The sequence below is a fragment of the Hydractinia symbiolongicarpus genome, chromosome 5 (assembly GCF_029227915.1).
Source record: "Hydractinia symbiolongicarpus strain clone_291-10 chromosome 5, HSymV2.1, whole genome shotgun sequence".
Lineage (NCBI taxonomy): Eukaryota > Metazoa > Cnidaria > Hydrozoa > Anthoathecata > Hydractiniidae > Hydractinia > Hydractinia symbiolongicarpus.
The window spans coordinates 18054019-18081936 of record NC_079879.1 but is presented as its reverse complement, the minus strand read 5'-3'; the positions used below and the strand labels follow the sequence as shown (position 1 = coordinate 18081936).

General features: G+C 34.9%; 2 protein-coding genes across 8 annotated transcripts in view; both read right to left on the bottom strand.

Moving 5' to 3' along the window:
- Positions 1–2953: 2953 nt before the first annotated feature.
- LOC130645057 (ras-like protein family member 11B) lies at positions 2954–12388 on the bottom strand. Of its 2 annotated transcripts, none has more exons than XM_057450916.1 (5): positions 12318–12388; positions 5062–5741; positions 4847–4903; positions 4354–4433; positions 2954–3902 (listed from the first exon to the last, which is right to left on the bottom strand). In XM_057450916.1, exons 2-5 carry the CDS (start codon positions 5726–5728, stop codon positions 3501–3503), a joined length of 1206 nt encoding a protein of 401 aa, XP_057306899.1. In that variant the 5' UTR covers positions 5729–5741; positions 12318–12388; the 3' UTR covers positions 2954–3500. The 2 variants fall into 2 exon arrangements, with proteins under 2 accessions (XP_057306899.1, XP_057306898.1); XM_057450915.1 differs by lacking the exon at positions 12318–12388 and adding an exon at positions 6193–6649.
- Positions 12389–21180: 8792 nt separating this feature from the next.
- LOC130645054 (kinesin-like protein KIF15) overlaps positions 21181–27918 on the bottom strand; it is a 46075-nt gene continuing 39337 nt past the window's right edge. For 5 of the 6 annotated variants that reach the window (XM_057450907.1, XM_057450908.1, XM_057450906.1 and 2 more), the window contains 4 exons: positions 27624–27898; positions 24721–24960; positions 23308–23629; positions 21181–23154 (listed from right to left, as the gene is read on the bottom strand). In XM_057450907.1, the coding sequence (XP_057306890.1) occupies positions 21832–23154; positions 23308–23629; positions 24721–24960; positions 27624–27898 (2160 nt within the window). In that variant the 3' untranslated portion in view covers positions 21181–21831. The remainder of the gene's footprint in view (positions 23155–23307; positions 23630–24720; positions 24961–27623; positions 27899–27918) is intronic. The other variant, XM_057450911.1, reaches the window with a different exon arrangement.

Genomic DNA, 27918 nt, shown 5'->3' with positions numbered 1-27918 from the left:
TTTTGGAACCCTAATAACTTATCATGGCCATCCAGTGATAATACCCAATTAGAATCTGTCAATGTAAAATTTTCTCTATTTTTTTGACCTGACGAGAGGCCGCTCCTCTAAGATTAAACATGACATTGTGAACCAAATGTCGTGGTACTTTAAGGTTTTATTTTTGGATAAGGTTTTGGTGCATTTGATGAAGGAGGTTTAAACCTCCTTGATTTGATGCAACGCTCTATAGACCAGCAAATACCAGGCCCATCGAGTTCTGGCTGTATAGTTTGTCTTGTGCTTTATGGAGTGTCACATCCGTATGAGTATAATGTATATCAAAACGTCTAAAGTTCGTATGGTATGGTTCCAGTGGTAAAAGAGATAATCCTTTCAAACAAAGTACAGAATTTTTACTCTTTGCACGTTCTGTCTTACATACTTTTTTGAATTTTCTTCTAATTTTTTGTTGGAACTCCAAGTAGCTACTCATCGTATTGACAACCTGCTAGCACACACGTATGTAAACAATATAAAAGACATTGCCTGAAAACATATTTGCACGTTTTGAACACAATCTATATTCCAATTAATATTTCAATTGCAGCCCGGGGCCATGAGTGATATCAAAATAAATTTAAAACAAAAAGTTTTAATAAAATTCAATTGAATTTAAATCGAATTCATTTTTTATAAGTAAAATGAAATTCAAAATAATTTCTATAAATTCTGATTCTCTTTATAAGGTGGTTCATACCCTTTGTGATCATTTTCATCAGTAATCAATTTTTTATGACTCTTTGGGGGCTAACTGAAACTACTCAATGTAAAAGACAGATTTAACTTGATATTTTTATAATTAAGACAAATCTGCCTCGATTATTTACAAAAATGTCCGGAAAAGTGCTACTAAGTTTATTTTGAATATCTCTTGATAACAACATCATTCAGACTTGATTTTTCAGGAAATGGCCATCATACTTGTATTTAGAAATTGAACCAATTTCAACATGACCACACCCTTCCTGCAAAAAATATTATATTTTAAAAACAAAACTAAAAAAAGGTTGTTACCCCTAGAGAGTATACTAAAATCGTCAAGAGATAATGTGGTGTGACAGGCTTTAAGATGATCTTTAATTGCCGTGCAATTAGATGAGGTTGATTTCTCACCTGTTAATGGAGACACTCCGAGGTGCTGGGTATTTGCTAGAGATTAAAGAGAGTTTGTTCATAATGCGGGATAGTCCCCAATTGAATAACAACATTAGATTTGCTCCATTGTATTTATACAATTAGTATTTAATCTGTAACTATGGTTACTGTTAAACTTGTATATATTTAGGAGAACTTTGTACGTTTTTGATTGCTTGAAAATGGGTGTGTGAAACACCCGAAACGTCGCAAATAATGTAGTTTTTTTGTTGTCAATTTACTAGCGCGATGATTCTTCATCATTGTATTTCTTCTTCTTGTTTTTAAATTGATTCCCATAAAACTTTCTTTTTTTTTTGATAATGTTGACCTAGGCATTCTAATAATATGTTAATCTAAAAAATATAAGAATTATATAGACCTTACAGGAAATTTACCATGAGAATCTACAGAATAAACCAGCAAAAACACATTGTAGCTAGCTATACATTTTGTTGTCAAGTTTTCTGTCTTCATGTTCCGTAATGAAAATTTGTTGTGGTTTTAACTTATGGAATTAAGACTGTATATGCATTTTATATGCATAGTGGTTATTTTGTTGATAATGAACAATTATTAGGGAAGTTGTTAAGGCCAATACGGTATCTATGCGCGTTGCTAAGGAAATTTAAATTGCAATGAGTTACAGGAAAATGGATTTCCTGGTAAAATCTAATTTATTTCAAGATTTTTTGTTAAATTTTTGAGTTCTCCATTAAATTCTGCTTTAGGAGAGCAGAATTATTTTTTTTAATTTTTATTAAAATAAAGGGTATGAACCACCTTTATGGCAGCCCTGGGCCACCATACACGTGTCTCTCCAATTAACACTCGAAGAAGAAGTTCCAGTTTTTACACTCATCACATCACAAAGCAACTGCTGTCCCTTTATGTAAATTTGCTGCTAAAGTGGTCTAAGTATGAAAACGGCTGTTGTGACAGTTCTTTAAAAAAAAAATATGTCCACAACATTACAAGATTAAAAAATTAACACGTAAGTGAGATTTCCTGTCGCAGATTCATGACGACATTCTGATCTTAAAAAAACATAACTTCCTACGCTATCTGATGTTTTTGCAACAAATATCGCCAACGCTTTTTTTATTATTATTCACTTTCAAGCGCGGGAACCATATAGGGTATATTGGCTGCTATAATTGTGGTCTATTGTTTATATTTTCAGTCTGTACAAATGTGCAGGTGTAATAACTTGTTTATACAATTAACCTACGGTAACTCGAACCTCCAAGGGACCGAAAAAAATAGTTCGACTTACTAATGTTCCAGTTAATCCCGTTAAGTCGAATTTAGTCAAAAGGCAATTCAGGTCATTTTTTGACTTCGATATCATCATTCGAATTTAAAACCAATTGAAAGAGTAAGAAAAGAAAGAAAAAAAATTAGGGGTCAACTAACTTTTAAGTTAAATTTAATCTAAAGTTGCGACAGTTTGAAATGAGAAAAAGGCGTAAATTCTGTGTTCTAAAAACGCAATTCTGAAGAAAACAATATAAAATAAATTTCACGTCCAACAGTATCGGACAAACCAAACGATATCGACAGGATGTCTGAAAAAGACAATAAAATTATACAATCAACAAACCGTTAAATAGATGTGACGCCAAGAAAAAATAAAGAATAAACTGTTAAACGGTAAGCATTCTAACGACTATAGTTCAATTACTTGGTCAGTCTGTCCATCATAACGACCCCCTCCCTGCGTCTAATACAAACCTCCTCCTATTAGGTACCAGAGATTATATTAGAATAACAACAATTTTTCAGGAACTTCATACCAGCAAGCGTATTACCTGATCATAATAAATAAGTTTTATTATCCTGGGTACAAAGTTGTAACTTTAATTAACAAATAAAGTTTGTAAAAAGAATATAGAGTTGATATATGTGTTTCAACCCCGTTTCCAGATCTTCTTTCTTTCTTAACATCGAAGATAGAGAAATTAGCCCTGGAAACGAGGTTGTTCGCTCATTTTGTGCTTTTTAATAGGCTAAAAACCATATTTCGTTGAAATATAACTCTGAACTTGGGAGTAACTTTGAGCGTCTTTGACTCCAGACCTAACAAAGCCTCAATTATTATTACCTCTTTTTTTAATGCAATGACCAGCACTGCAAAATGTTTGTATTATGTGTCTATTTATGTCGTTAGGGTATAAAGGTAGCTAACGTCATTTTTTTTCAAAAAAATTCAAGAAGTACCATTGACTATGACAGAACTTCGTTGTTTTTTGTACACGTTCATTTCAATTACTTCTTAACGATGTTATATTTTTTACTACTTGTAGCGACAATTGAAGGCGATCTTAAGCCGTTCCGTGTCGATACGTACCATACCGCAATAATTTCGGTGGATTTAAAATCGTGTGTAATCCTTCCTTTCCTTCATCGTTGTGAAGTAACTGCCGTATCTCGATTTGTCGAAACAATGCGTGGAAACAGTCTTTTACTTTGCGGTCAATAGCTGACGAAACTTCGAAATGCGTACAGTTAAACGCGTTTGCAGAATCGTAAGCTTCCTGTCTTCGCACTTTTCGCAACCGCGATAATTCTCGTTTCGTCCCAATTAACATAACGGGGTATTGACCAGTAACTTTAAGTTTGTTTAAATGTTCCAATAAAACTTTTGCCTTTAAAAACGAGGCTGTATCGACAATGGAGTACAGGATCATGATGCCAGAATTTTGATCTAGTTCAATTTTTTTCTCCTGAAATACAAGGTAACTCCTCTTCTTAAGATTCTATTAAACTAGTTGTAGTTAAAAAAATAGAAAGCACAAATATACAAATCAGAAAACCGGAAAACGAAAATGTTCATGTGCACATGTGTACACGATTGTTTCAAGCTGGATTTGATTATCATGAATTTATTTTTTACACAAGTTTTAAGGCATAGCTAGTTTCCGAGGGCATTAAAATGGTAAACGGCTAGCTAAAATTTCGTGACTAACTTCTATTACGAAGAAAACTTGTTATGAAAGATTTTATTTAACAGTATTTTGTTCTTCTTTTCTAACAAGGCGTCTTCAAGAAGTCAAGTGGAACTCCTATAGAAACAAAAACCACATAATATGATTTCAAGCTATAATTGACATCCTAAAACATTTTATTTCTATCGTGTAACATGAGTCGATTAAAACAGATTGCAATCAGTCTTACCATGTTCTCGATGTCATTGTTGTATAATTTTACATCAGCCTGTTCGTCGCCATATTTTACAACCCGACTATAAACTTCGTCTAAGGTAAAATAAAGATAACAACATATCAGCTAAGTGAATAATCACTTTATTTTTAATTTGCATAAAAGCTTATGTTTTACATAAGCTGAAGCGTTTGTTTCCAGAAGTAAAGTAAAAAACACTGAACTCCCTCATTAAAGGTACCTGGCAACAGGAAGTTACTGCCAGTTGCATCAAAAGGGTGTTTTTTTTTAGAATCGTCACATTGGTACACAACACAATTCCCAACAAGCCAAATTGACAAGTGAAAAGTCTGTGCGAAAATCATGTGACGCCGCGGTTAGCCCCTTTTACATGTGAATTGAATCACACACACATTTTTGAGTTTTGGCTTAAAACCTAAATATGGATGTGTGCAAGACCACTATTAACTTTCACTTTGATTCATGTGGTGTTAACATCAGCCCTTACCTGCAGAAGAAGTGTATTCGTGTATATATCGTCCAGTCAGGAACCGTACTGTTAACGCTGAAAAGAAAATTATGATATTTTATTACGCAAATAGCTTGTTGGTACTTTTTCACGTCAATCCAATTTGTCTGTAAATAAAAATAGGCAAAATCCTTCTTTAATTTTTAGCACTTTGGGTAGAAAAAAACCCGATTGTGCAGAAGCGAAATTATTACCTGTTTTTCCGACTGATTGACAACCCAGTAAAAACACAGTGAACTGTTTTATTGATTGTGTAGAGTTAGCTCTACTTCGTGATTGTATATTTGGTGTGGACGATGTAGCGAATGGATCCATGTGCATAATATTATTACGTAATCGATCTAATAATGGATGTTGTACCGGTATATGACCTTGAAATGATCGACTAGATGGTAAATTATCGGCAATTGTTACCGATCTTTTCAACCCTTTTGGTGAATGCGCAATTTCATCAACTGAAGCTTGTCGTTGTAGCATTGGCATATTGGCAGTGGAAGCACGTCTTGGTGGCATAGTTTTACGGCTTGATGTCGGAGACGTCACTGTTGAATTTCGTCGATGAAAAGTCGTCGATAATTTCCGTTTTACATCACTGAATCGGATGATACTGTTTCGCCTGGGTTTTCTTTTTTCCTCCTCGACCCTGTGCACTCGCAATTCAGTTTCGTCGCTACTTGTCTTTTCCTCGCTACTGTCGTCATACCGCTCAACATCAAATCGTTCAAACGGCGTCGGACTGTTCCTCGGACTATTTTTCGGACTGCTAATCGGACTCCCAAAAAATCTTTTTCCTCTCGTCGGACTCCCACCTCGACTTGGAAAGTATCCGTCGTGCGGCGTGGTTAAAAAAGTCGACGACATAATCGTGCTTCCTCTATGAAGTAAATTCATGTTTAGATCTACAACTAGAGAGATCTACAACTTGTGTAAATCCACTCGATAGAGTGTTAAGCTAGGCTTTTTTTATTATAAACTTTTTTATTGTAAAGCAATTATCGACGTTTATTTGTACTATAAGCTTCTTTAATTAACATTCTATTTTTCGGTTGGCTAATTAATTAACACCTTTGTCTTGTAATTCGGTTAGCACTCAACCTCATAATAACACATTTAGCCTAATGTTAGTCCTTTTTGTGTTAATTCTGTGTTATGACAAACAGAACCTGTACTAGCTATAGGACAAAATCCTGCGCTTAGTAGTTATGTAGGATTTTTTTCGTCGATGGGTGGTAGGGAGGTAGTATTATGGTAATGAGGTGATGATGGGGTGGCAGTAGCGTGGTAAATAAAGCATGAAGTTGAGAAAAAATTGTGAAAAAAAATACCTGCTATAATCTTTCCATTTTTTAATTTCCCTCATGTTTGAGTTCTTTAGCCTCTCTCTTTTTTATGTCTTTATTTTTTCAAATGAAATACTTGGCTTAATGCAATGTTTTCATCAATTATTATTGACAGCTCTCAAGTGCTCACGTGCGTAATTTGCATAAAGTAGTGTTATCTTTAAATTTCAAATTCAATAAAAAAATTGTTTATTTTGATCAAATGCCAGTTTTGAAACACGAGCATTGATTTTTATTTCGTACTTATTTCATTTCCGAGTCCTCTTGTCCAAACTTGTCTATACTCCTTAAAAGAGAACTAAAAACGAAGTGGTTCATTAATAAGTTGTTGTATTTCACATAATAGTTGGCGGAAATAAAAGAACTTTTTAGCATACCTGTTAACATAAAAAGCATTTTCGGGCCCAGCTTACTTAGGGCAACAAATTAGTAATAGATCTGGTAATTACAGAACATTAAAATATGTTTAAAACTTTAAGATCTGCGCTACATATCAAGACGAATCTGTATGCTAAAATATAATGTAAAGTCTAAATATTTTGCAATGCTTATAATCTGAAAATACTCCAGCTTCCAGAAGTTATAATCATAAAACTATAAAAAGCGCCATTGCAACACAATTTCTTCATATACCTAGAAGAATAAAAGAGTTAAAATCCAAACGGATTTGCTATGACGTAAATCGATACGCTTTCTTGGTTCCGTAGAATATACAAATAAATACGTCATAGAAAGAATGGCGACACCTTGTTTCTATAGAAAGTTTAAACCATTTTTATGTCTGAAGTCAACAAGTTCGGACATAAATGCTCCTTTGCGTTTTTCCTTAGAAATATCTTTCTAGTTTGACCTTTTATGAAATCGCAACCACGACTTGTCCGTCATACAGATTTACAAAAGTCGTTTTTGCCAAAGTGATAGAAAACTTAGCAATGATCCCAGTACATCTTATTTTCCCCGACAAATTTGTTTTTCCCTATATGATCGAATCAAAGCAGGCGTGCTATAGACTCATTTCTTTTTCTTTAACTCGCATTATTTAGTGAATTAACTCAGAATCCAGAAAAATCGGATCGTTTTACGAAGATTTTGGATTAGCAAACCTACTAGTCATAATTTATTGGATGGAATTAACTTGAATAATATGTTTGATCATGATAGCAGGATTTGTCATTCATAAAATCATATTAGAGCTGGTGTCTAGGAGTTTCAAGACAAATTTGTAATTAAACGGTTTTCCTCTCTCTTTAACTCAATATGTACATACATGCGCAAATAAATAAATAATTTGATAAAGAACACACTGTCACCCCTAACACACTGTCACCTTTTTGAAGAATACTTTTTATAAGAATCACGAGGCTCCAAATTTTCAAAATTTAAAGATATTTTATGAATCGCCCTGATAAATTATTTTTTCTAGCAAGAAATTATTGTTATTTAAGTTGTTCAAAACAAATTTTTGCTTTTCATGTTTCCTGCCTCTTTTACAAAATTTTGCGGGTATTTAAGAATCACTTAAGAATATTTAGGCTCATTTTTGGCAAATCATTAGGAATCATAAGGCTTAGGCCAATTGATGTAACTATATTTACAAGGGGATACCACTTTAAGGCATCTAAAAACGTCTAACAACAAAATTTTACCAGAAAATTTTCATGATCGTCGCACATTTTCTCTTGTTTTACTGTAGGAGATTTGTCTTTTGCTACTTTGGAGAGATTAGACTTTGAAAGAATTTATTAAGGTGACCTCACTTATGATGTTCCATATGTTTTACTATCACAACGTTTCATTGTAGCAAATTGTGCCTGTCCTGTTCCTCACATAATTTTAAAAACGTATCTTACCGTAAACCTCTAAATATAATCCCCCCCCTTGTGTAAGCCCCTCATTATTTATTTCATTGCTTACATTTTCCATGTAAAGCCCTCCGGTGTATAGACCAATTGTAGGCACAACATAAAAATAAGGTAATTGTAAAATAAATGTTGAAAAGATTATTTGATGCTAAAATGTTTTGTGGAAGCGCCTTTCCAGATATCTTGCTAAGAATAACGAGGTTTTACTACTAAACACTACTAAATTTTTATTTCGGTGTAAGAAGCTTTATATTCCTGAATTGAAGTTCTTGTTTACTTGTATAAGTCAATTCTTTTAGCCCTCTATAAAAAGATTTCAAACCTAACACCAGAGCTTATATTTGGTAATTTGCGATGTTACCAGGATTATTTAAATCACATTTTGTTTTCGGCATTTTTCTTTCAGTGACGACATCAATTCTGTCAGGAAGTTCTACTGCGGTGGCACAGTTTTCCAAATCAATTTTAGATTTTAAAGGATCATTTTTCACTTATCCTACATTTGATTCCTGCTCCCGGAAAAAATATTTCCCTAATCATAGTTTTAACGAATACAAATTCACCTTTGCTGGTTGAAAAAAAATGTAAAAACCATGAAATTGAACTTTTGTAACCTTATGCACATATCCTCTGCAGTAGGCATCCAACACGTGGACTATCGTTTTATACACTTGAAAATTCTAAATTTAGTCCTTTAAATATCTGTTAATTTATTGTACGACAAGTAATTATATAGCACGCATCTTTTAACCACATGGTAAAACAAGTGTAAGGTACTTCAAACTTTTTTTTTTCATAGAGAAGTAATATAATATCAGATGGCGAAGAATGCTCAACCTCTTTCTTTTCAGTTTATATGATTTTCTGATACATGTGAAGTGTTTCTACAACTAAAAACTTCTCTGCACTTTGTATTTTTGAAGAAAGGTGATAATATAGAAAATTAAGCAAACCAACAAACCACTAGTTTGCATTAAAGTTAAATTATCAAGTCCAAAAAATATTATCGCTTTATGTTATTTTTCCCTTTTGCCTGTACATTTCGAGAAACGAAAACAGGTATGAAATATTGCTTATTCGCAATTTTTTTTAGCTTCCTGTCCAATTCCACAAAAGATCTAAAAATTTGTTTGAGTATTCGTAGTCATTGTGAGCAAAAAAAGAGACTGGTAAACAAATTCGTGCATAATCCTGTCTATTTCTACTATGTACTAGCTAAAGTAAAGTGTGTATAATCGAGGGAAAGGAAATGAGCATAGAAATAATAAGACAAAATAATTTTTGTACTTTTATCAACCATATTGGTAAACACTAATTTTACTACACTTATTTATATTACCTTTGTCGGCAAAATATATACTATTATTATTATTATTATTCCAAATATTTATACAGGATATAGCCACTTCAGTGTTTAAAACACTGTTATTAATGTGGGTCCTGTGTTCGGAATGTATACATTAAACCCGGGGCAAATCGATCTACATTTTCGGTCAACATTCCCGTCAACATTTTGAGCAACTACATTCTACTGAAACGTGATCATTCATTCTCCTTTTTCTAAATGGCAGAGAAGGAAGCCGTAGCATGTTTATTGCTAGTATAGGTACTAGATGATGATGAAAAAAGAAAGCAAGGCCCTACCAGAAAATGGATTCAAAGAAGGAAAGAAGAAGAACTCTATGCCAACCTCGTCCAGGAGCTAATGGATGAGGATACTAGAACTTAGAGAAATGGTGAGAATGGATTACAACTCATTACGCCATTTTCATAATAAACATATCTTAGGCCAGTTAATATGTGACACAAGTATCACCTGGAGCTAGACAAATTTTGACTTGGATATTATTGTAGGGAATTTATTGTAGTTTTGGAAGTTTGGTTTGGTGAATGGCTTGGAAAGGGTTACTTTGCTCTCTATCGCTCTCCATCGTAGCGTGTTGGAGCTTTTTGGGTAAAAATTATGATTCTCAATGTAGCCTCACTTTTTTCAGTGTGATCGTGAATTGTTCACTATGAGTGTTGATTAATGCTTGTTAAACTTGTGTGATTTTTTCAAGTGCAATATATGGGTCAACAGGTGATCGCTCTCCATCGTAGAGTCAAAATATGCCAAAATTCGCTTAATTTTCACTGCTGCTTTGTAAAAACTAACAACGTTTTTCAAATCTTGACACCATGAATGTAACCAAATCTCTTAAAACATGACAAAAACACAAAATACTGGTCCCCTGAACAATAAAACAAAAAATAACATCATTGGGAGCGCATAAGTCTTCGTTCTCCATCGTAGTGTGAAAATGCATATTTTTCAAAATTTTCACAAAACACAGAATTTTTAAGTGCTTTTGCTATCATGCTATTGTTCATTTTGCAACTTTACCATACCAATATGATTATGCAAAAATCATTGATTTATTTGTTTATTTAGATGACGATGTTACAAGAAAAGCTATTATGAAAATATGCATTTTATAGAAAAGTAAAACACTGAACAAATTAAAAATTAATTGGTAACATTAGAAATAATGAAATGTTGTGGTATACAGATAGATTAAACAAGCTATGCTATGGGTGAAGATTAGAAATTTAGAAAATTGAAATATAATAAAATATATGTAAAAAATTGTAATAAAAATGATTAAAGTAAAAGAATTATAGTCATATTTTTGATTTCATTACTAGTATATATGTTAAGAACAACTGCCATGTTTTGTTTTTTGGAGTGAAAATTTAAGGAATAAATAAATAAATGAATGTATAGTTCACTATGGAGGATACGAACACTATTCATCTTTTAAGTTAGTTTCACAACAAGTGGTGGATCGTTTAAGTGAAGTCAAAAAACACAGATGTCGGTTGGGTGGTGAAAATCACCATGTAAAACAATGTGATAACATTCCTGATGTTATAGACAATACTAAACATAAAATACACTTTGATCCTTGTTACAAGAAGTTCACGAAAATATTGAGTGATAAAAGAGTAAAATTAAAACAATCTCCAGAGTCGGATAGACACTCAATACGTTTGCCCTCACCAGGATCAAGTCATCCAATCCTGTATCCCGATGAATGCTACTTTTGCAAATTGAAAGTTTAAAATCAGGGAGGAAAAATAGACGAAAAGTGTGTGACAATTACAACATCAATGGCATCAAGTGCAATAAAAAACACAGCTGAGAAAAAAAATCGAGGTATGTACAATAGTTTTAAAGAGCAAGATTTGATTGCGAAGGAAATGAAATACCATAGACATTGCTATAAGGAGTTTACATTAGGATTCAGTGCATCATTCCAAGCTGATAAAAATGATACTGACAACACTGATCAGACACAAGAAGCCAGCAGAGAAATAGGTGATTATGAGGCTGTTAAGAACTTAATATACAACCATGTAATAAGTAAAAGAGAAGCCATGTCAATGAAAAAACTTCACTTTGTTTATGGCTTGAAAATCGATGATGTTAGATGCAGGGGTAAACTAAAACAGCAAATTGTGGCAGAATTCAAAAATCAAAAATGTTGCCAGAAATGTTGATGGCTATAGCAAATCGTAGCTGTCGATCAAAATTTTTAGAGGTTTTTTTTCTTCATCAACATATTAAAACCCATAGCTATTCGAGTGAACATGTTCATCAACAAATGTTGACGGGTAATGTTGCTCAAAAAGTTGCCTCAATTTTGCCCCGGCCTTTCAGTTTACACTGGCATTACCTACCCAATTTCCATCACATGGCATGGGTTGACCCGTAGTAACCCTAAAGACACTTGCTAAACATGCCCGCGCTATTCTTATTGGCCATTTCTAACAACCTTTTCTTATTTCGAAAAACTCTTGACATAGAAACATAAAACCGTTAGATCGAGGTAAAACATTTCTAAATCATGTTGAAAAATGTAATAATTGAAAATTAATACGTTGAGACTTATCTATTGTAAATTCCCGATGATCTAAGAGTCTTATTAGCAGAAAAATTTCACATAGAGAGCAACCATAGCAGCCTTTGGGTAAATACTATATTATTGCCCCCCAAATCCTCCAGTTTTGAAAGAAGCATAAAAAATGCCTTATTTTTTATGGTCATGTAGCTTTTTTAAATCTCTTTTTTATAAGATATTTTTAGGATATGCTGCAAATAAGCTATTATCTCCATAATTTGTGCATGGAATAATTAATTGCTAATTCATAATGGCAGCAACAACTGCGACGAAAACAAAACGATGTGTTCATTTTTTTGCCACTTACCTGTATACTTAGCACATAAGATATTTGTCCTTCGAACTGAAGTGTCTAAAACACGTTTATTAGTATATCTATCCTTTTCTCTAATGTTTTTTTACAAACAGTCATTTTAACCTAATATTTGTTTGAAACTAAACAAAAATACAATAAAATAAACAAAACATAATACGCATGTAAACATACAAATAAAAGAAATTAATTTTATATCCATCATTGACTGTTTATCCATATATGCTAAAAACGTTTCTGTATCTGAATATTTTTTTTAGGGTGAGGGAAGGGGATGGGGGTGGTGGTGGGTGTAGTGGGGAAGGGTTTAGTGTCTCTGCGAGGACCAAACATGGTTAGGCCTGAGTAAAAGAATTTAAAAATTAGCACCTTTAGGTATCTGGAAAATTCAATAAGATTGGTGTGTCGTATCTGCTTTAAAGAGACGAGGAAATAATATTGTTATTAATTGTTATTTTTTATGTTCTTCCTCCCACTTTTTATCTACGGCGCTCCTCGCATGTTGTTTTAAAACAAAATAGTGTATTAAGCTATACGTTTTTTTATAAAAAACAGTAACATCTAACCTGGTTATTTTTCGAGTCTTTTTTAATCTGATTTGTTCTTTGAGGGTCATTCTTCTGTCACATAGGCGGGACTAATGTTTTAAACATCACCACATTCTTGACGAGAATGACGCTATCACACCTTCAAAGCTTACCTCTTATTTAAAAACAAGCAGATTTTAAGAGCTTTAAAAGTTCTGTATGAATCTTTTTACAGTAGCATGGGGACCCGACGTCGAAACGCTAGGATAAGCCACAAGTAAAGGTGTTACCCAGCCTTGACAACCCGGTGCGCTTTTAAATTTCCGAAAAAGTTTTTTGTGTATTGACAGGTTCTAGCAGACGTCATCAAAATTCAAGTTATGGTTCTCTTTTTCATACTCCTGCCTAAGTGAATTTAGCCCGTGGATCAACGGGTTCGCCCGTCCTTTATATATCGAATATTTCGTGTTTCTGTAGCACAACGTTTTTCTCGCGTGCAAACAGACAGACGGAATACGGCTATTATTAAAGAAATAGTCGGTACCCCGTGGAAAAATCCACGGGGTCGCCCGCGTCCTTTAAATTAACCTGTTGCAACAAAGTGGACAAAAATATACAGCATTTGGTATTGGTGCGCATTTTAAAAATTTCGTGTTTCCGTTAGGGACGCGGCTTTCGCGGTCACACAGACAGACAGACGACGGCTATTATTAAAGAGATAGTCGTTAGCCCGTGAAAAAATCCACGGGTTCGCTCGTCCTTTTTATACCGCATTGCGTCCGTCTCGCTACCTGCGCAGCTAAGCTACCATTTTGCGTGACAGACAGACGGACGGACGGACGTATACGGATATTAGCCCGTGGAAAACTCCACGGTGTCGCTCGTCCTTTAAATTAACCTGTTGCAACAAAGTGGACAGAAATATATCGCATTTGGTATTGATGCGCATTTTAAAAATTTCGCGGAAACACAGACAGACGACGGCTATTATTAAAGAGACTAGTCGTTAGCCCGTGGAAAAATCCACGGGGTCGCCCGTCCTTTTAATTAACCTGTTGCAACAAAGTAGACAAAAATATACCGCATTTGGTATTGGTGCGCATTTTAAAAATTTCGTGTTTCCGTTACGGGATACGGCTTTCGCGGACACACAGACAGACAGACGACGGCTATTATTAAAGAGACATTTGCAATGTTACAAAACAATAACTGACCAAAGTTTCTTAAAATGTTGTGAACAAAATTCAAATCGTAATTGTCTGACAGTAAATGTTGATTAACTATGTTACAAAATTTGTTTTCCTTAAAAACTCACGTAAAACCAATTGGGATTTATTTAAATGCGGCCGGGTTTTTTAGAAATTCATTTTAGGCTCAAAGATTACTTGAAGGGAGGGAGGGGGCGTAATCTGGTATTTTAAGATAAATTAGCCGGGAGACCTATTCTTCATTCTTATGTTTTTGTTCCTTATTTAAGTTTAAGAATACGAGTTCCTAATGTTGTTTCTAAGTATCAGAGTTAAACATGCAAGTCTGTGTAGAAAGTAAAATAGACAGTTTGGCTCGCCGAATTCACCACGATAACATAATCTGCAACAAACTTAGGGTGGCACCATTACTGTGTTCGAGCGTAACAAGGGGCATGAATCTCATCGATATTCGATGATATCTTACTCATCATGCCCATAAAACCTAAAAACAAACTGCCACAGTGCGGCTAAAATGGTTGTTCAAAAAAATATATTTCTATTTGTAGTACCGTCTTTTCTTGATCAATTGTGGTGACGGAAACTCTAAACATTGTTTCAAAACGAGGTTAGTTTAGGTAAAGTTCAGTTGTTTTCTTTTTGTGTCGGACCTTAATCAACAACAGATATTATAGGATGTTACAGCTAGGTATATAGCTATGCACACAGGAATGATTTGCTGGCCTAGCTTTTATGTGTCGTTATTATTGTTACACTCCCCTGCTAATATACTTTTATCCGTTTAGTACGCATTTATAAGGATCATAACTTGGCTCAACACAGTGCGCTAGCAGTAATCACAAATTGTTTATTGTTTAGGTTTGTCTGTTAAAATTCATTATTTGTATTGTAGGTTTATCATTTCTTGAATATATTAAGTTCATTGGTATCAGTATGGTGGCCGATGAAAACAAAAAGTAAATTAAAAGAAGTAAAAAAGGAGGAAAAAAAATCGTCTTGGCTGCACTGTACCATTTTAGCAATCACATAAAAATTCAAATATACCAATGTCTTTTGTTCTTTTACACATACTGCACCCGAATACACTACAATTTACACCTGTGACTTAAAGTTCTGTGTTGAGTTTTGCAGACTTATTTTTTTGATCAATCTTATCTGGTTGTAGCTTTGTGCGTAGCCACTTTATAACATATACCTGTGTGGAAACTTTCGTTCTCATGGTGGCTGCTTCTGTCCTAACAAAACAAACTGCTGCTAAATATATATTGCTAAAGGGGCTACCATACGGTTAAAATGCTCACATTCTGTATATCCCGCGCACATATTAAAAATCCGGCAATCGCGTTTTGCGCAATGAACAGACCAGCGCACTTTGCTCGCTGGTTCAATATTTTTTTCGAAAAGTATATTACAAAGAAATATTTCAGCGAGACTCATTCTGGATGAAAGGTCAAAAACCAACAGCCGTTCCGTAGCCTCTTTAAGATTTAATGTTTACATGTGCAAATATCTTTTAAGAATCAACAATGTTTTTGTTTTATCTTAGAGCACCTTTCATATTTTGCGTGAATTTTATTTTAAGAAAGATTTTTTACGTTTTTTTTTATATGTATGGTTTATACACTACTGTGAAATATTATTTCATTATAAGATTTGGTCTAAAACTGTATATTTTTTAGAATAAAACGAGCAATCTTTGCAGAAATTCTTGTCTTTTTAACTGAAGTTCCATGTGCGGCAAATGAGTTGTGCATTATCATGTCCCTTTAAATATAAATATGCGTTATAATAATAGGTTATTCATGTCTTCCTTACCAGTGTTTTTTCTATGAACTATGATCCAAAGCACGATCACCAAAGATTTTGGTTAAGGGTTTGTGATCAATCGTCACAATCAAATCGTCCCAGCCAAACGTAAAATATTTTAAATCTTCCAAGACCAAGCAATTCCTGGAGCCTCTTCTTCAATCAATACATATCGTTTCTCATTGTCTCGAACAAATCTTGACCCTGCTAGAGTAATCTTCCATCCGAATCTACAGCAATCGATTTTAGAGATACACAGTCGCAGTATTTTGCCGGAGCCAAAAACCAATGCCTGTTTTTTGAGAAGTCAGGGCATACGCAGGTTCTGAAGTTCCAGATAAATTCGGATACAAATAAAACTTTATTTTAAAACGTGATAATAATTTTAAAGAACGAAATCTAAACTAACATGTGCGAAAATATAAAATACATACAATAAGAGCAGCTAGAGGGGAAGATATAAACAAATATGGTAACCACAGGTTCTACGCGTTGGGTCAAATATTAAATTGATTGCATAAGAGGGTGTGAACCCTATTATGGCATCAATTATCCATTCTTTTGATCAAATAAATGCTTCATTTAGTTCTGCAGTCCATTAAAAAGAAACTTTTGGACTGAGATAGGGTTTGAAAGGACGCATGATTATCTATAAACTTGTTGTAGTGCGATACCTGATACACTAATCTAAACCATGCTCTAATGTCTTTAATAGACTTTGGTTGAGGAAAGGCTTTTATCGATTCAATGTATATTTTTAGCGGTTTCACTTGGTCAGCTGATATACGAAAACCGGCGAATTCAATGTCCTTTTGTGCACACTGAAACTTTGCGGGCGTGAGGATTATGCCTTCATTACCGACAAGGCAAAGATAGTCGATCATCCACCACCAATGTTCAGTCAAATCATTGTCCCACATGGCTGTGTCATCTACACACTTGGTTTTTCTTGGGACATCGGCAATGATACGATCATACCGGTGAGTGTAGCCATCACCACTTGACAAGAAACCCTGAGGAGCAACCTTGTAACAATACCGGCTGACTTCTGTGATGAAAGTAAGCATATGGCGATTTTCCTTTCGCACAGGAACTGAGTGATAACCATTCCAAGCATCGGTTACAGAACGGTAGGTACCTGCGTGCACGATGGAAAGGTAGAATGGTTTGGTGGGTGTCCCGGAGACAGTGTTGATTCAAGCTTTGGAAATCCACTTCTCATCGTTGGCTACTATCCGGCTTTTGAACCCAAATTGCTCTATGACACCATGTGGTTGAGGTATTTGGTTCAACCTTCTCGATAACCCCCAATGGTACCTTGTCATCAAGTTGTTTCCTAATCTGATTACGCCAATGTATACGTGCAGCAGCAGGGGTGTGCACAGCAGATGGGGTAACACCTGGTTGGATATTTATGCTCATCATAGGAAGAAGCTGATGTGGACACTGATTGAAGGTTGATGCTGCATAACGATTTAGCAGCCACTGTTCATCAGGTCTTGGCGGCGGTAAGACCTGGGTAGGCATTTGCACGTGACGACATTATTACCTGGGTCTGGCTGATTCTTTGGTGTGGAGATATGGAGATTCTTGAGGAAGGCAGCAGTTGTCCCGATTTTCAGGAAGTCATGTAGTATGATTTGAAGCTGCTTCATCGTATTGCGACTGATGTGAAACAAATCAGTGGTATCAGAGTCGTAAATAATTTGTGCTGCTTGTCCCCTTTCTATCAAGCCTAGACAGTCTGGCAAAAATCGCCCCAAGAAGAGTGATTCCTTCAGCAAAAGTTTTAAATCCCATTAACGAAGATTGTGCACCTCTATCTGCAACTGCTGAAACCTTTCAAGGGTAAAGATTCGGGCAAGATGCCTTCGTGTGATCGTAATCACCAGCATTTGTCGATATCACCAAACTTATCATTGGCTATTTTCGAGATTCCTTTACCATCCATCCGTAAGTCAAAAAATGGTGTTACAATAACGTTGATGGTGGTTGGTTACCACTTTTTCTTTTTTTCTTTGATGAGTTGCTGATACTGCTTATGACATCGCAGATCGCACGTTGTGTGTCCGGGTTGTTGTTTGCTGCTTCCTCCAGCATTGTACACACAGGGTGAACTCTTTTCTTCCTGTTCGAAGAGCGTACTTGGATATTTTTCTGCGACATGATTTGCACTGAACTTTCATGGCCAACTTGGTTTCAATATCAAAAGTCGATTTCCTGTTTTGCACCTGGATTTTAATTGCCATTGCTGAATCAACGTTAATGGTTGACCCAGCACGGGCTGCCATTTTCTTACTTTCGATGATGGTCTCGTTTAGTGACTTTAAATCCAAGTTTTCTTGGCCGAGAACGGCATTTTAAAATTCTTTATCAGAAATACCGGAAATAAGTACATATTTTAAAATATCCTCTGTAAATCAACCATTTGTCGACAATCAGCATTAGGACATTTTTTGGATAATGAACATATTGGGCCTTGCCCTTCGCCTTTGCAGCAAATGTTTGCACAGGCCGACCATGGTCCTGTTTCATTGAAAGGAGTTCAGTTTTTCAGACGTTTGCGGCTTTGGTAATTACGGCAAGGCGCTTAATCGCTTGTAATAACGAATTTTCGGTAAAAATGTAAATGTCACTTACATCTTTAAACAGATCTTCCTCTAAATCCTTCTCACAGCATTGCCATAAGTGCGTTACTAATTGAGCAGTAGGAATACAATGTTTCCCATTGCTCTTCATTGAACTGCTTTGGATTATGTGCAGCCGTAACGCCACCTCACTGGTGAACCAATGGATAAATATTTAACCGAGTAGCAGCTGCAATAGCATCAACATCTTCGGTGGCATTTGCAAAACCATCGATTGGACAACTAATTGCAGGCATCACAATAGTTCCAACATGCGCAAATATGCTTTCAAAAGTATCTTCTGTTTTGTCAAAAAATACCGTATATAGGTACCGAGATGAAATAATTAATGAAATGTTAATCCAATTTTAGTGCAATACAGAAAGACGTAAACATCACAACACAGCTTGATGAAAAAGTGCAAAACGCTTTGTTTCATCAGAAGTGTTACGAATTTTGCATTCATTCAAACGCATTACACAAATTGGAGCAAAGAGATGAAAAAGAACAAAGCAGACGAGGAAAATCAATATAATGAAAACTTCAAGTCAAAGAGGAAGTCAAATAGAAAAAGACAGGATGCGTTCACTAACATGTTAAAGGGCATCATTTTGGCTCCCTTACGCGTTGATTTTTTGACTCCCTTTTAGTTATCAATTTCAGAAATGACTCCCTTTTTGGTCCTCATGGAAGCAACAAAAAATGACTCCTTTAAGCGTTTCTTTTTTTATTGACCCTATTAAGGGTGTCATATTGACACTCATTAGGTTATTATCTTACACGATTTGACTCCCCTACGCCCCCTCATCCTAAATATACTACTAAGCGGATTAAAACATGGAGACGTGTTTTTTAAGAGATTTTAAGCAGTTTCGTCAGTCGCATTCTAATCAACCTACACACACATTTTGAACCGATCCGCATGAATGATCCGCCTAGTGAAAAACCATTTAAGTGATACCTAGATAACAGGAATAGAAGCAATCCTATTTTAATAATATTTCCATTCTTCCTTTGCACAACTTGTGAATGTCTTGCAACAAAATTTGAAGAGATTGAAGTATGCGTAGAAGCAGGGCAAGAAATGTAAGGGAAACAGGAAAATGAATCTTCAACTTATTGCACATAAGGGTTTAATTTCGTGGGGTCTCACGCGTTTCACCAAAAATCTTGAAAGAGCGCAAGTTATCTGTCATCGAACACACGTCAAATTATTGAACGCACAACAAATTATTGAACGCACAACAAATTAATTTGAACGCACATCGAATCATCGAACGCATCTTTTGAGGGGAGAATGTATAGCTTCATGTGCTTTTCTGTTTGAGTACAATAAATGCTCCCTAAAGGAGTCATTTTTTTTTTCGCCGAAGGGAGTCATTTCGCTCAAAATATAAAAGCTCTTCATCAAATGTAAAACCAAATCCAATAAGGGAGTCATTTTATAAGCAATTTTACGCCTAAGAGAGTCAAATATCAACGACACCCTAAAGAGCGTCGCAATGACTCCCCTTTTATTTTCAGTGTTGGTGGATTTTCACTAGACTTTTTTTGGCCAAGTAAAAGCCAGCATGGAAGAAATGACAATGGGCAAGCGAATGCAAAGAATTTGCAGCATGCAAATTTGGAAAATCACTCTTTCAGCGCAAAAAACAGTCCAACTGATCATTCTTTTGTCAGAAAAAGCAAAACGTTTAGCAGCATCTACCAAAAGCAAAAACCAAAAAGATTATTTAAACAGTGGTAGACAATTACGGCAATACTAATCTGGCGTAACTAATATTTTTGATTATTTTGATACTTGGTTTCACAGTTTTTTTCAGAATAAGTAACTTTTAGTTGTATCGAAGTTTTCCTTGAAAATTCCAAACGTGATCAGCTAAGAAAAGGGAATTCTTTTTATACAAGCAGCATAAGATCTCGTTACTGCCCTGTATTTTGGCTTGAGACAAGTTTAATAACGAACCAGATTCGTTTTTTATTTGCCGCCAGGTTAAAACTTGAAAAGGCTACAATGTTCACGGTTAAAAAAGATTATCATACACTAAAACCAGAGAAATATTTATGGAGCAAATAAAAGCTTTGTACAGAAAAGAAAGAAAAAATTATAAATTGCATTCCCTTCGCTCAGAAGGGGGGGATTTCAACAGCCAATAACAACATTGATGTTCGATTGATATATAAACACGGACGATAGTCGTCAAATTTAAGTAGAGATGCTTATATTAAAGATAGTAAAAAAAGGCTTAAAGTGTCACAACCATTAGGCTTGTAAAACTCTCTATCGGCTCTTTTTTAATCAGAACCAATATCTCCCATATTTGTAGTTTTGTATTATCTGACTGTAAGAAACGTCACTTTCAGGGATAAACACTGTTCAAAAGCCGTATTTCACTTGGGTGAAATGTTTACATTAGAATCTTGTATCAGCTAAAAATGTCAGCCGAAGTTATTAAAACTTATTTCTCTAAACAGTTGTAAGAAATACACTGTTAACCGAAGTGACTCTAACCAGTTCGAGTTCACTTTGGGTCTCACGTAAACGACTTCGAAGCCTATAGTATGGCCCGATCCTGTACTGAGAGAAAAGGCAATTGCAAACTCGCCTCACTGTCGGACTGATAGCTCAGTTGGCAGAGCAGTGGGGCACTAACCCAATGGTCGCTGGTTCAAAGTTTACACTTCACACTCTCGCTGATAGAGATCACCTCCATCTACATATATTTGTATATACTAGTCAACAGCAGATAATTTACAAGATTTAAATACACAGATAAATTAAATAGCTATTTCGAAAAGTCACTAATAACAAAAATGTAAATTATCTACAAAAAATATTCAGAACATAAAAAAATGAGTTACATTAGACGAGAAGGTTCTTTTTTAATAACAGAATTTTGCTTTTTTTAGGAAATGTGTTGTTTTCGTTTTAAAAGTGCAAATTATAAATTGTAATAAAAATTAAAAAAGTGTAACAAAGGTTCACCATCGATGGATCACATATTGCTGCGTTCAGTTGTACGAAGTCCACAACCACCAAACGATGCGAAGTACTCTGACTGTCATGATATTCTCAAGCTGTCGTACTTTTCACGCCATCATTAAATCTCTGCACCACCTACTTTTTGTTCACAAATGACCAAAGGGATGCATTCTACAATATATGTATAGACATGGTTTCAATAAGGGTGGAAGGGAGTGGGACGGAGGGTGGGAGGGCAAGGGGTTACAGTGTACGCAGGCTAGCTTGGAAAAGGAATATGTTGAAAAAATTGGGTAGAGGTATTTTTAAGGGATCAAAAAATAACGGACTAAATGATCAGGATCTTATATTTCAATGTTAACCCGACAAATGCTGACTGCTCAATTCATTTAATAGGGCTTGTTGTCCCAAATCACAAAAATCTGTTTCGACCACAACCATTTCTCTCTCTAGTTTTAACTTCTCTTCCATAAAACTAAAAATTGCTGTTTCGAGAGATAAATTGTCTGTGATACAATCTAGCAACTCATCTCCCAATAACTGAGTGTTTACGTGCACCCCTTCAAACTTACGCCTTACATTAACAATGCAACGATCACATAACATGCCAGAGGCTTCCTTCAGATTAGTACTGCTGAAAGCAGCGCTCATGCTAACACATTCTGGAGAATTTTTCAAATCTGACAAATCGATTTTAAGGACTTGTAATTTTTTCTCTAGTTGTTGAGTGTATCTGGCATAAGCAGCCAGATTTTTGTTTAAACGTTGCGAATCTTCCAAAATTCGTTTTTTGTCGTCTTTATAGAAGGATAATTTCGTAAGCAGTCTGCTCTTCTCATACGCTAAAGCATCTTTCTCTTTTTGAAGTTGTGCAATTAAAGAATGCTGACCATCCATGCTATCTTGAAGATATCCTGAACTTACCGTGTTTATATTTTTCTCTTCTTCAAGTGCCGCACAACGTTCTAATAAATTTGCAGCATCTTCTTTTAAAGCAACATTGTGCGATTCTGTCGTCCTCAAATCGTCTTCTAATGACTGAAAATGTTTATGCAAATCGAGGGTTTCGAGCAACACTTTGGCACTTTTACTTGGCGCTGTTTCCATATGTGCCTCCATCCCGACCAAGTCGTCATAAATCACTCTCAAATGCAATTCAAGTTGATTGTTTCGTTCTTTATATTGACGTAGATTTTTTTCGATAACTTTTTTAAAGTATACAACATTTATTAAGTTGTTTTCAGCTAGTTCTAACTGTTTGTTTAAATTTTGCACTTCTTCTAACACATTTAATTGCTCAACCTCAAAATTACTAATGTCAGTTTTCAGCTTGTTTAATTCGTATTGTAACGGGCTCACTCCACTCTTGCAGTCAAATTGTAGTTTTTGAATCTCTGAAACACGTCTATCAACTTGCCTAGCTTTGTCTTTTAGTTTCAACCTTTCGACCGTAGCAATGCCAAGTTCTTCTTGCGTCGACCTCAACCTGTCACTGCAGGTAGAGAGTGAAACATTTAAAACTTGGTTTGTGTATTGAGCATCCAATAAATCTTCAGTTAATAGGATTTTATCTTCATTTAAGTCGTCTTTCTTCGTAATCAATTGACTGATCAATTGAATTGTTTCTTCCATTTCAGTGAGATCGTTATGTGTGCCCTCCTGACTTCGATTGTTTAAATCCTGCAAAGAAAAAGCCTTCTTTATTGTAAGACAAATGCAGTATTTACTTAGGACACATACAAAAACGGGAGATATAGTCAAAGGTAAGAAAAACAACAAAACTGACATACAAATAAACAGAAATTTGCAGCAATAACTGTTAAAAGGACTAACTTGAATTAGATTTCTTAGCTTCCCTCTCAAGCCTTCTTTCTCTTCGCTTAAAGTTCTCAATCTGCTTTCTAAATCACACTGTTCGCACTCGAGAGCAGCTTTTTCTGCATTAAACGAGCACAGATCTTCCTTTATTCGCAGCAGTTCATTACTGATGTCAATATTGGATGATTGGTTTAATTCACTTTGCAAACTTTCTTGTTTTCGAAGTACATCGCTCACATCTTTCTTGAGAGGTGACAATGCGCGAGCGAGTCCATGCAGCTCTGATTTCAGTAAATTTCTCTCACGATCAGCAGCATCGAGGTCTTCCACTAGCAACCTACATTAGGTAACACGTTTATTCCACACCTAAGTTACTCTTAAAGATAATGAACCAAGTTAAATAGGGGCTAGATAGTAATACTATAGCGTCAACATCAAATATTGTGGATCCATATGTTTAACCTTTCTCAACAAAAAAAGGTTCGGTTAGGGCTGATTTTAATTCCGAAGTAAAACAGATATAGTTTTAGTTAAAGAGAAAAAGCTGCAATATTTTCTCAAGAATATTTAAAGCTGAATGTGGAAATTACTAGTGCGTGCATGTCAGGTGTGCATTAAAACAACAACCTGGTTTTCAGTGAGAAACTTTTAAATTTCGTAGAAATGCTTTTATAACAAAAATAAGAATGTAATTTTTAAAGACAGTATCAAAATAAATCTCTTTTTCTCAAAACTTATGAAGTTTTTTCTCACTCGGATTTTTAAGTATATATACTTTTAGTATGAAGCACTGTGCTTATCGAATGGCATACATAACACAAGTAGTCAGGTATTATTAAGTATGTTAGAAACGAGAAAATCACAAGTTTTACCACTTGTGTTAGCCTAGTTAACTTTCTTCGAGGAAATTAAAACTCAATTTCTCTCACACATAATTTTTCCGTCTTTCGAGTGGTAAGAAAAAATAGGTCTGCTGGGCAACACACATGTCTGCTCTTCATGAAATCTTTCTAAGGAAGAATCACGTTTCAGTATAATAGTTCCCTCCAATTTATTGGAGAAGCTAATTATATTCACTACAAAATATGGGACGTAAAGCCCATTTTATGCAAGTTGTAAAGGAATATGATTTCAATAATACCTAATTTAGGGTTTGCTGCTACTGTTTTACATTTCTTGATTAAACACATTTCAGGGAAAGCATCTCCCAAAATCCCTCAAGTTTTCTCAAGTAGAGCCAAAATTCCCTGAGTCTTCCCAGGTTAAAGGCATGCAAATTTTTTTAGAATTTTTAAGTACCTCCTAAGCTTTCCAGATTTTTCCTGAGTCGATATCAAATATGCAGTTGGTTTTCGTACAACAATTGTGATCTGTAAAACTCTTGGGGTCATATGCAGTACAAAAGTTCAAAATTGAAAGTTTCAATACCTTCTCTGACTTTCCACTGTTGCATGTTCAGACTTAAGTTTAGAAATCTCCAATTCAGCCATCAAAAGGCGCTCCTTTAAAGTTTTGGTTTTAACTTCAGTAGACATTTTCTCGATTCCAATCTTTTCCTTTTCGCGTTCCAACCGGTCAATTTGTTTTTTAAAATCTTCTACGTCATCATGTCGCAAGCTTTGTTGTGTGCACAAATTGAGATTCTCTGCTTCAACAGCGCAAAGTTGACTGAAAGAAATATGTAATTATGACAACCTGTTCGATATTATTTAGGAACTGTGCACTAAGTTGTTAATCACGCGACAAAATATGCGCACGTTTACGGTTTTATATATATTTTAATTAGTTCAGAATAAAAAATCATATACGGACGCGTTTTTTATTATTTAAACATGGTCCATACCGAGCCAGATTTAAAGAAGTAAGAATTTAAACTATATAACTATTATAACTATAATTATTACATCTACACTATACAAGATGACTGAAGAAGCTCTACGAAAGAAACACAACATAGGGGAGTTTATATACTAATCGATAAAGCCCGTGAAAAATCCACTTAGGCAGAAGGACAATGAAAGAATAAGTTGCTTTCTGAAGTCAGCAGTGCATATTTAAAAAAATATTTGGCGAAATTTTGTTTATTCGTTGCCTGAAAGGCTGACCAATAATATGCATAGAATCATATGTTTTCGACGAACGCCTAAGGAGATATAAGGTTTTAAGCGAAAGAAGAAAGAGAAAGGTGAAGTAACGTAAGTTCGACATTCATAAGGTAAGAGATTTGATTATAAAGCTGCACGTTACCAAAGTGAATTCTATTTTGTTTTGTACGAACACCAAACTTTAAAAAATTAATAGAAACCGCATATTTTTTTAATTGAAAACTACCTAGCTAAGCATTTGTTTGAGTGCAGTGTTGTTTAATGTGTCAACTATGGTATTGATACACGACGTTTGCTACCATCGTTGCTTCATCTTTGCCTTACGGTAAAAAATTGTACCCCAAAAGATAGCGTGAGTGTCCTTTTGATTTACATAGTGTAATACAAACTGTTGTATTTTTTAACTTAACTTCTAACTTTTGTGGAAAAGGATCGCGCAACCGAACGAACTAATTTTAGTAGAAATAGACATCACAACAAAAGATGTCACTAACATTTTTTGTATTTCGTGTAAATGTTTATGTAAAAAATTGAAATGCTGTGAAATATAATTTTTTTTGTATAAACCACAAAAATAAGGTTTCAACCGCCAGTTTATTTCTTAGAAACCCGTGCTTATTGTGTTCTTCTTATATGGTTAGAGTTTTAAGTGTTGGTCGATCGTGAAAGTTTCTTCACGCTAAAGTGTTGGTCGATCGTGAAAGTACATCACGCTAAAGTGTTGGTCGATCGTCAAAGTTTCTTTACGCTAAAGTGTTGGTCGATCGTGAAGTACCTCGTCCCAGAGCTTGTTTGTTAGGTTTGTTAGGTTTTTTGTTCATGTCTACGGTTAAGAGTACAAAAAACCTAACAAGCCCTTCTGGGGAAAAATTTGTCCCCGCGAAAGATATTTCCCTTAAAGTAAATAATCCCAGCCTGAAAATTACTCAAAATCTCTTTAAAGAATTTCCCGCTGAGCCTAAAGCTTTAAAAATTTGTATTTTTATATAAAAAAAAAAACGTTGGGAAAGTTTCGGCGAATTTAATTTATCGCCTTGTTAGTATGTATATGCTCAAATCAGAGGAAGTATTATGGAATAAAAAGTCCTTTTTTATCCTGATTTTTTTTTCAGAGACAAAGTAAAAATATTTATTTAAATTCATTTCTTCGTTCTTCTAACACAAGGCTTAAAGTCAGTAAATTGACCTGTGTCTATACAGCGCGGTCAGAGCTTATTTCGTGATGACGTGGAAAGCGGCAAGTAAGCATTTTTTATCGCGTTTAAAAGCCGGCTAGGAAGGAGCTCGAGGGTGAAGTTAAAAATGTTTTAACTAGTACTTTTATAATTAACAAGTGTAGCAAAAAAAATTATTATTTTGTTTGGTCAAACAGTATTCTGCATCGTTTTAGGTAACATTATTTTGCTCGGGAGGTAACCTTTAATCTACGAAGGCGTACCTTTTATTTTTTTATTTATGGAAAAATCTCAGCCTTGACGTTCTTATCAACTAGGACAATTTAATGTAGGAGAGTTTAAAGGGGATACCTTATATTACCCCCTAGAACCGAATCAAGTTAAAAATTTCAAATTGATGGTGTTGACAAAGCAAAACCTTGTGAAGTCAATTTTACTTTTGAAATAAAAGATTCCTTCTTACTACGTTTTCACTATATTCGTCACTTGTTCAATTTCTAATACAAAACTTATTAGACTTACAAACGAGTGGTAAACTGCGGCTAGTTTAAGCTTTGCATGCACAAACTCGTTTTTGTGCTGGGATAAGCACAAAAACGAGATAAGGTCACGAGATGAGCTCACACGCCAGCTCGCCTAAAACAAACTCATCTGGGTTGAAAAATCAACAAGTAAGCCAACCCACCCATGCAATCAAAATTCTCTTGTGAAACAAATTTTCCAAAACAGTAGCGAAAAATAGATTTCCCTTTAAACGAAACAGCACTGAGTTAACTAGGCTTATATTATCATCCCCTTATACCTTACGAACATTGGATACTAAAATTCTTACGTTCAAATTAAAAATTTTGCTTCCCTATTAGCTAACACGTTCGAAGTATTACGCAGATGTGAAAAAAAACTGTAGCTTTACAAAGAAAAATGGCGAAATTAAAAGTTCCTGAAGTATAGATAAAGAGGTAGCTGCAATTATTTTTTGTTTCGATAGTTTCAATATGAAAACAAACAACGACTTAGAATATCGAGAATGTTAATTTGACAAAAAAGTTACCGCAACAAAGCTTTAGTCTCTTCGGTCGCAGAGCCAAGTTCCTTCTCTTGTCGACCAAACACATCTTCCAAACCGCCCAGCTCATGTTCTAAATTATCATTATCCTCCAAGATGATGACAATCTCCTGACGAAGCTGTTCATTTTGTTTCTTCAAAAAACCCAACTCTGCTTCCAGATGGATTCGTTCCTTCACCAGATCTTCAATTTGTTCTTGCAATCTGTCAATATGCTCTTTGTAGTTGGACCTCTCTTGATGCAAACGATTGCTCTTTTCCTTAAATATAAAATGTACAA

Bases quoted from the DNA above. Each gene is read 5' to 3' on its own strand.
- LOC130645057 (XM_057450915.1), bottom strand. From the start codon at position 6,227: ATGAGGGAAATTAAAAAATGGAAAGATTATAGCAG. The intron at 5,742-6,192 runs GTATTTTTTTTC...TTTACTTCATAG, and splicing joins AAATGGAAAGATTATAGCAG to AGGAAGCACGATTATGTCGT. The intron at 4,904-5,061 runs GTAATAATTTCG...TTTTCTTTTCAG, and splicing joins TCAATCAGTCGGAAAAACAG to CGTTAACAGTACGGTTCCTG.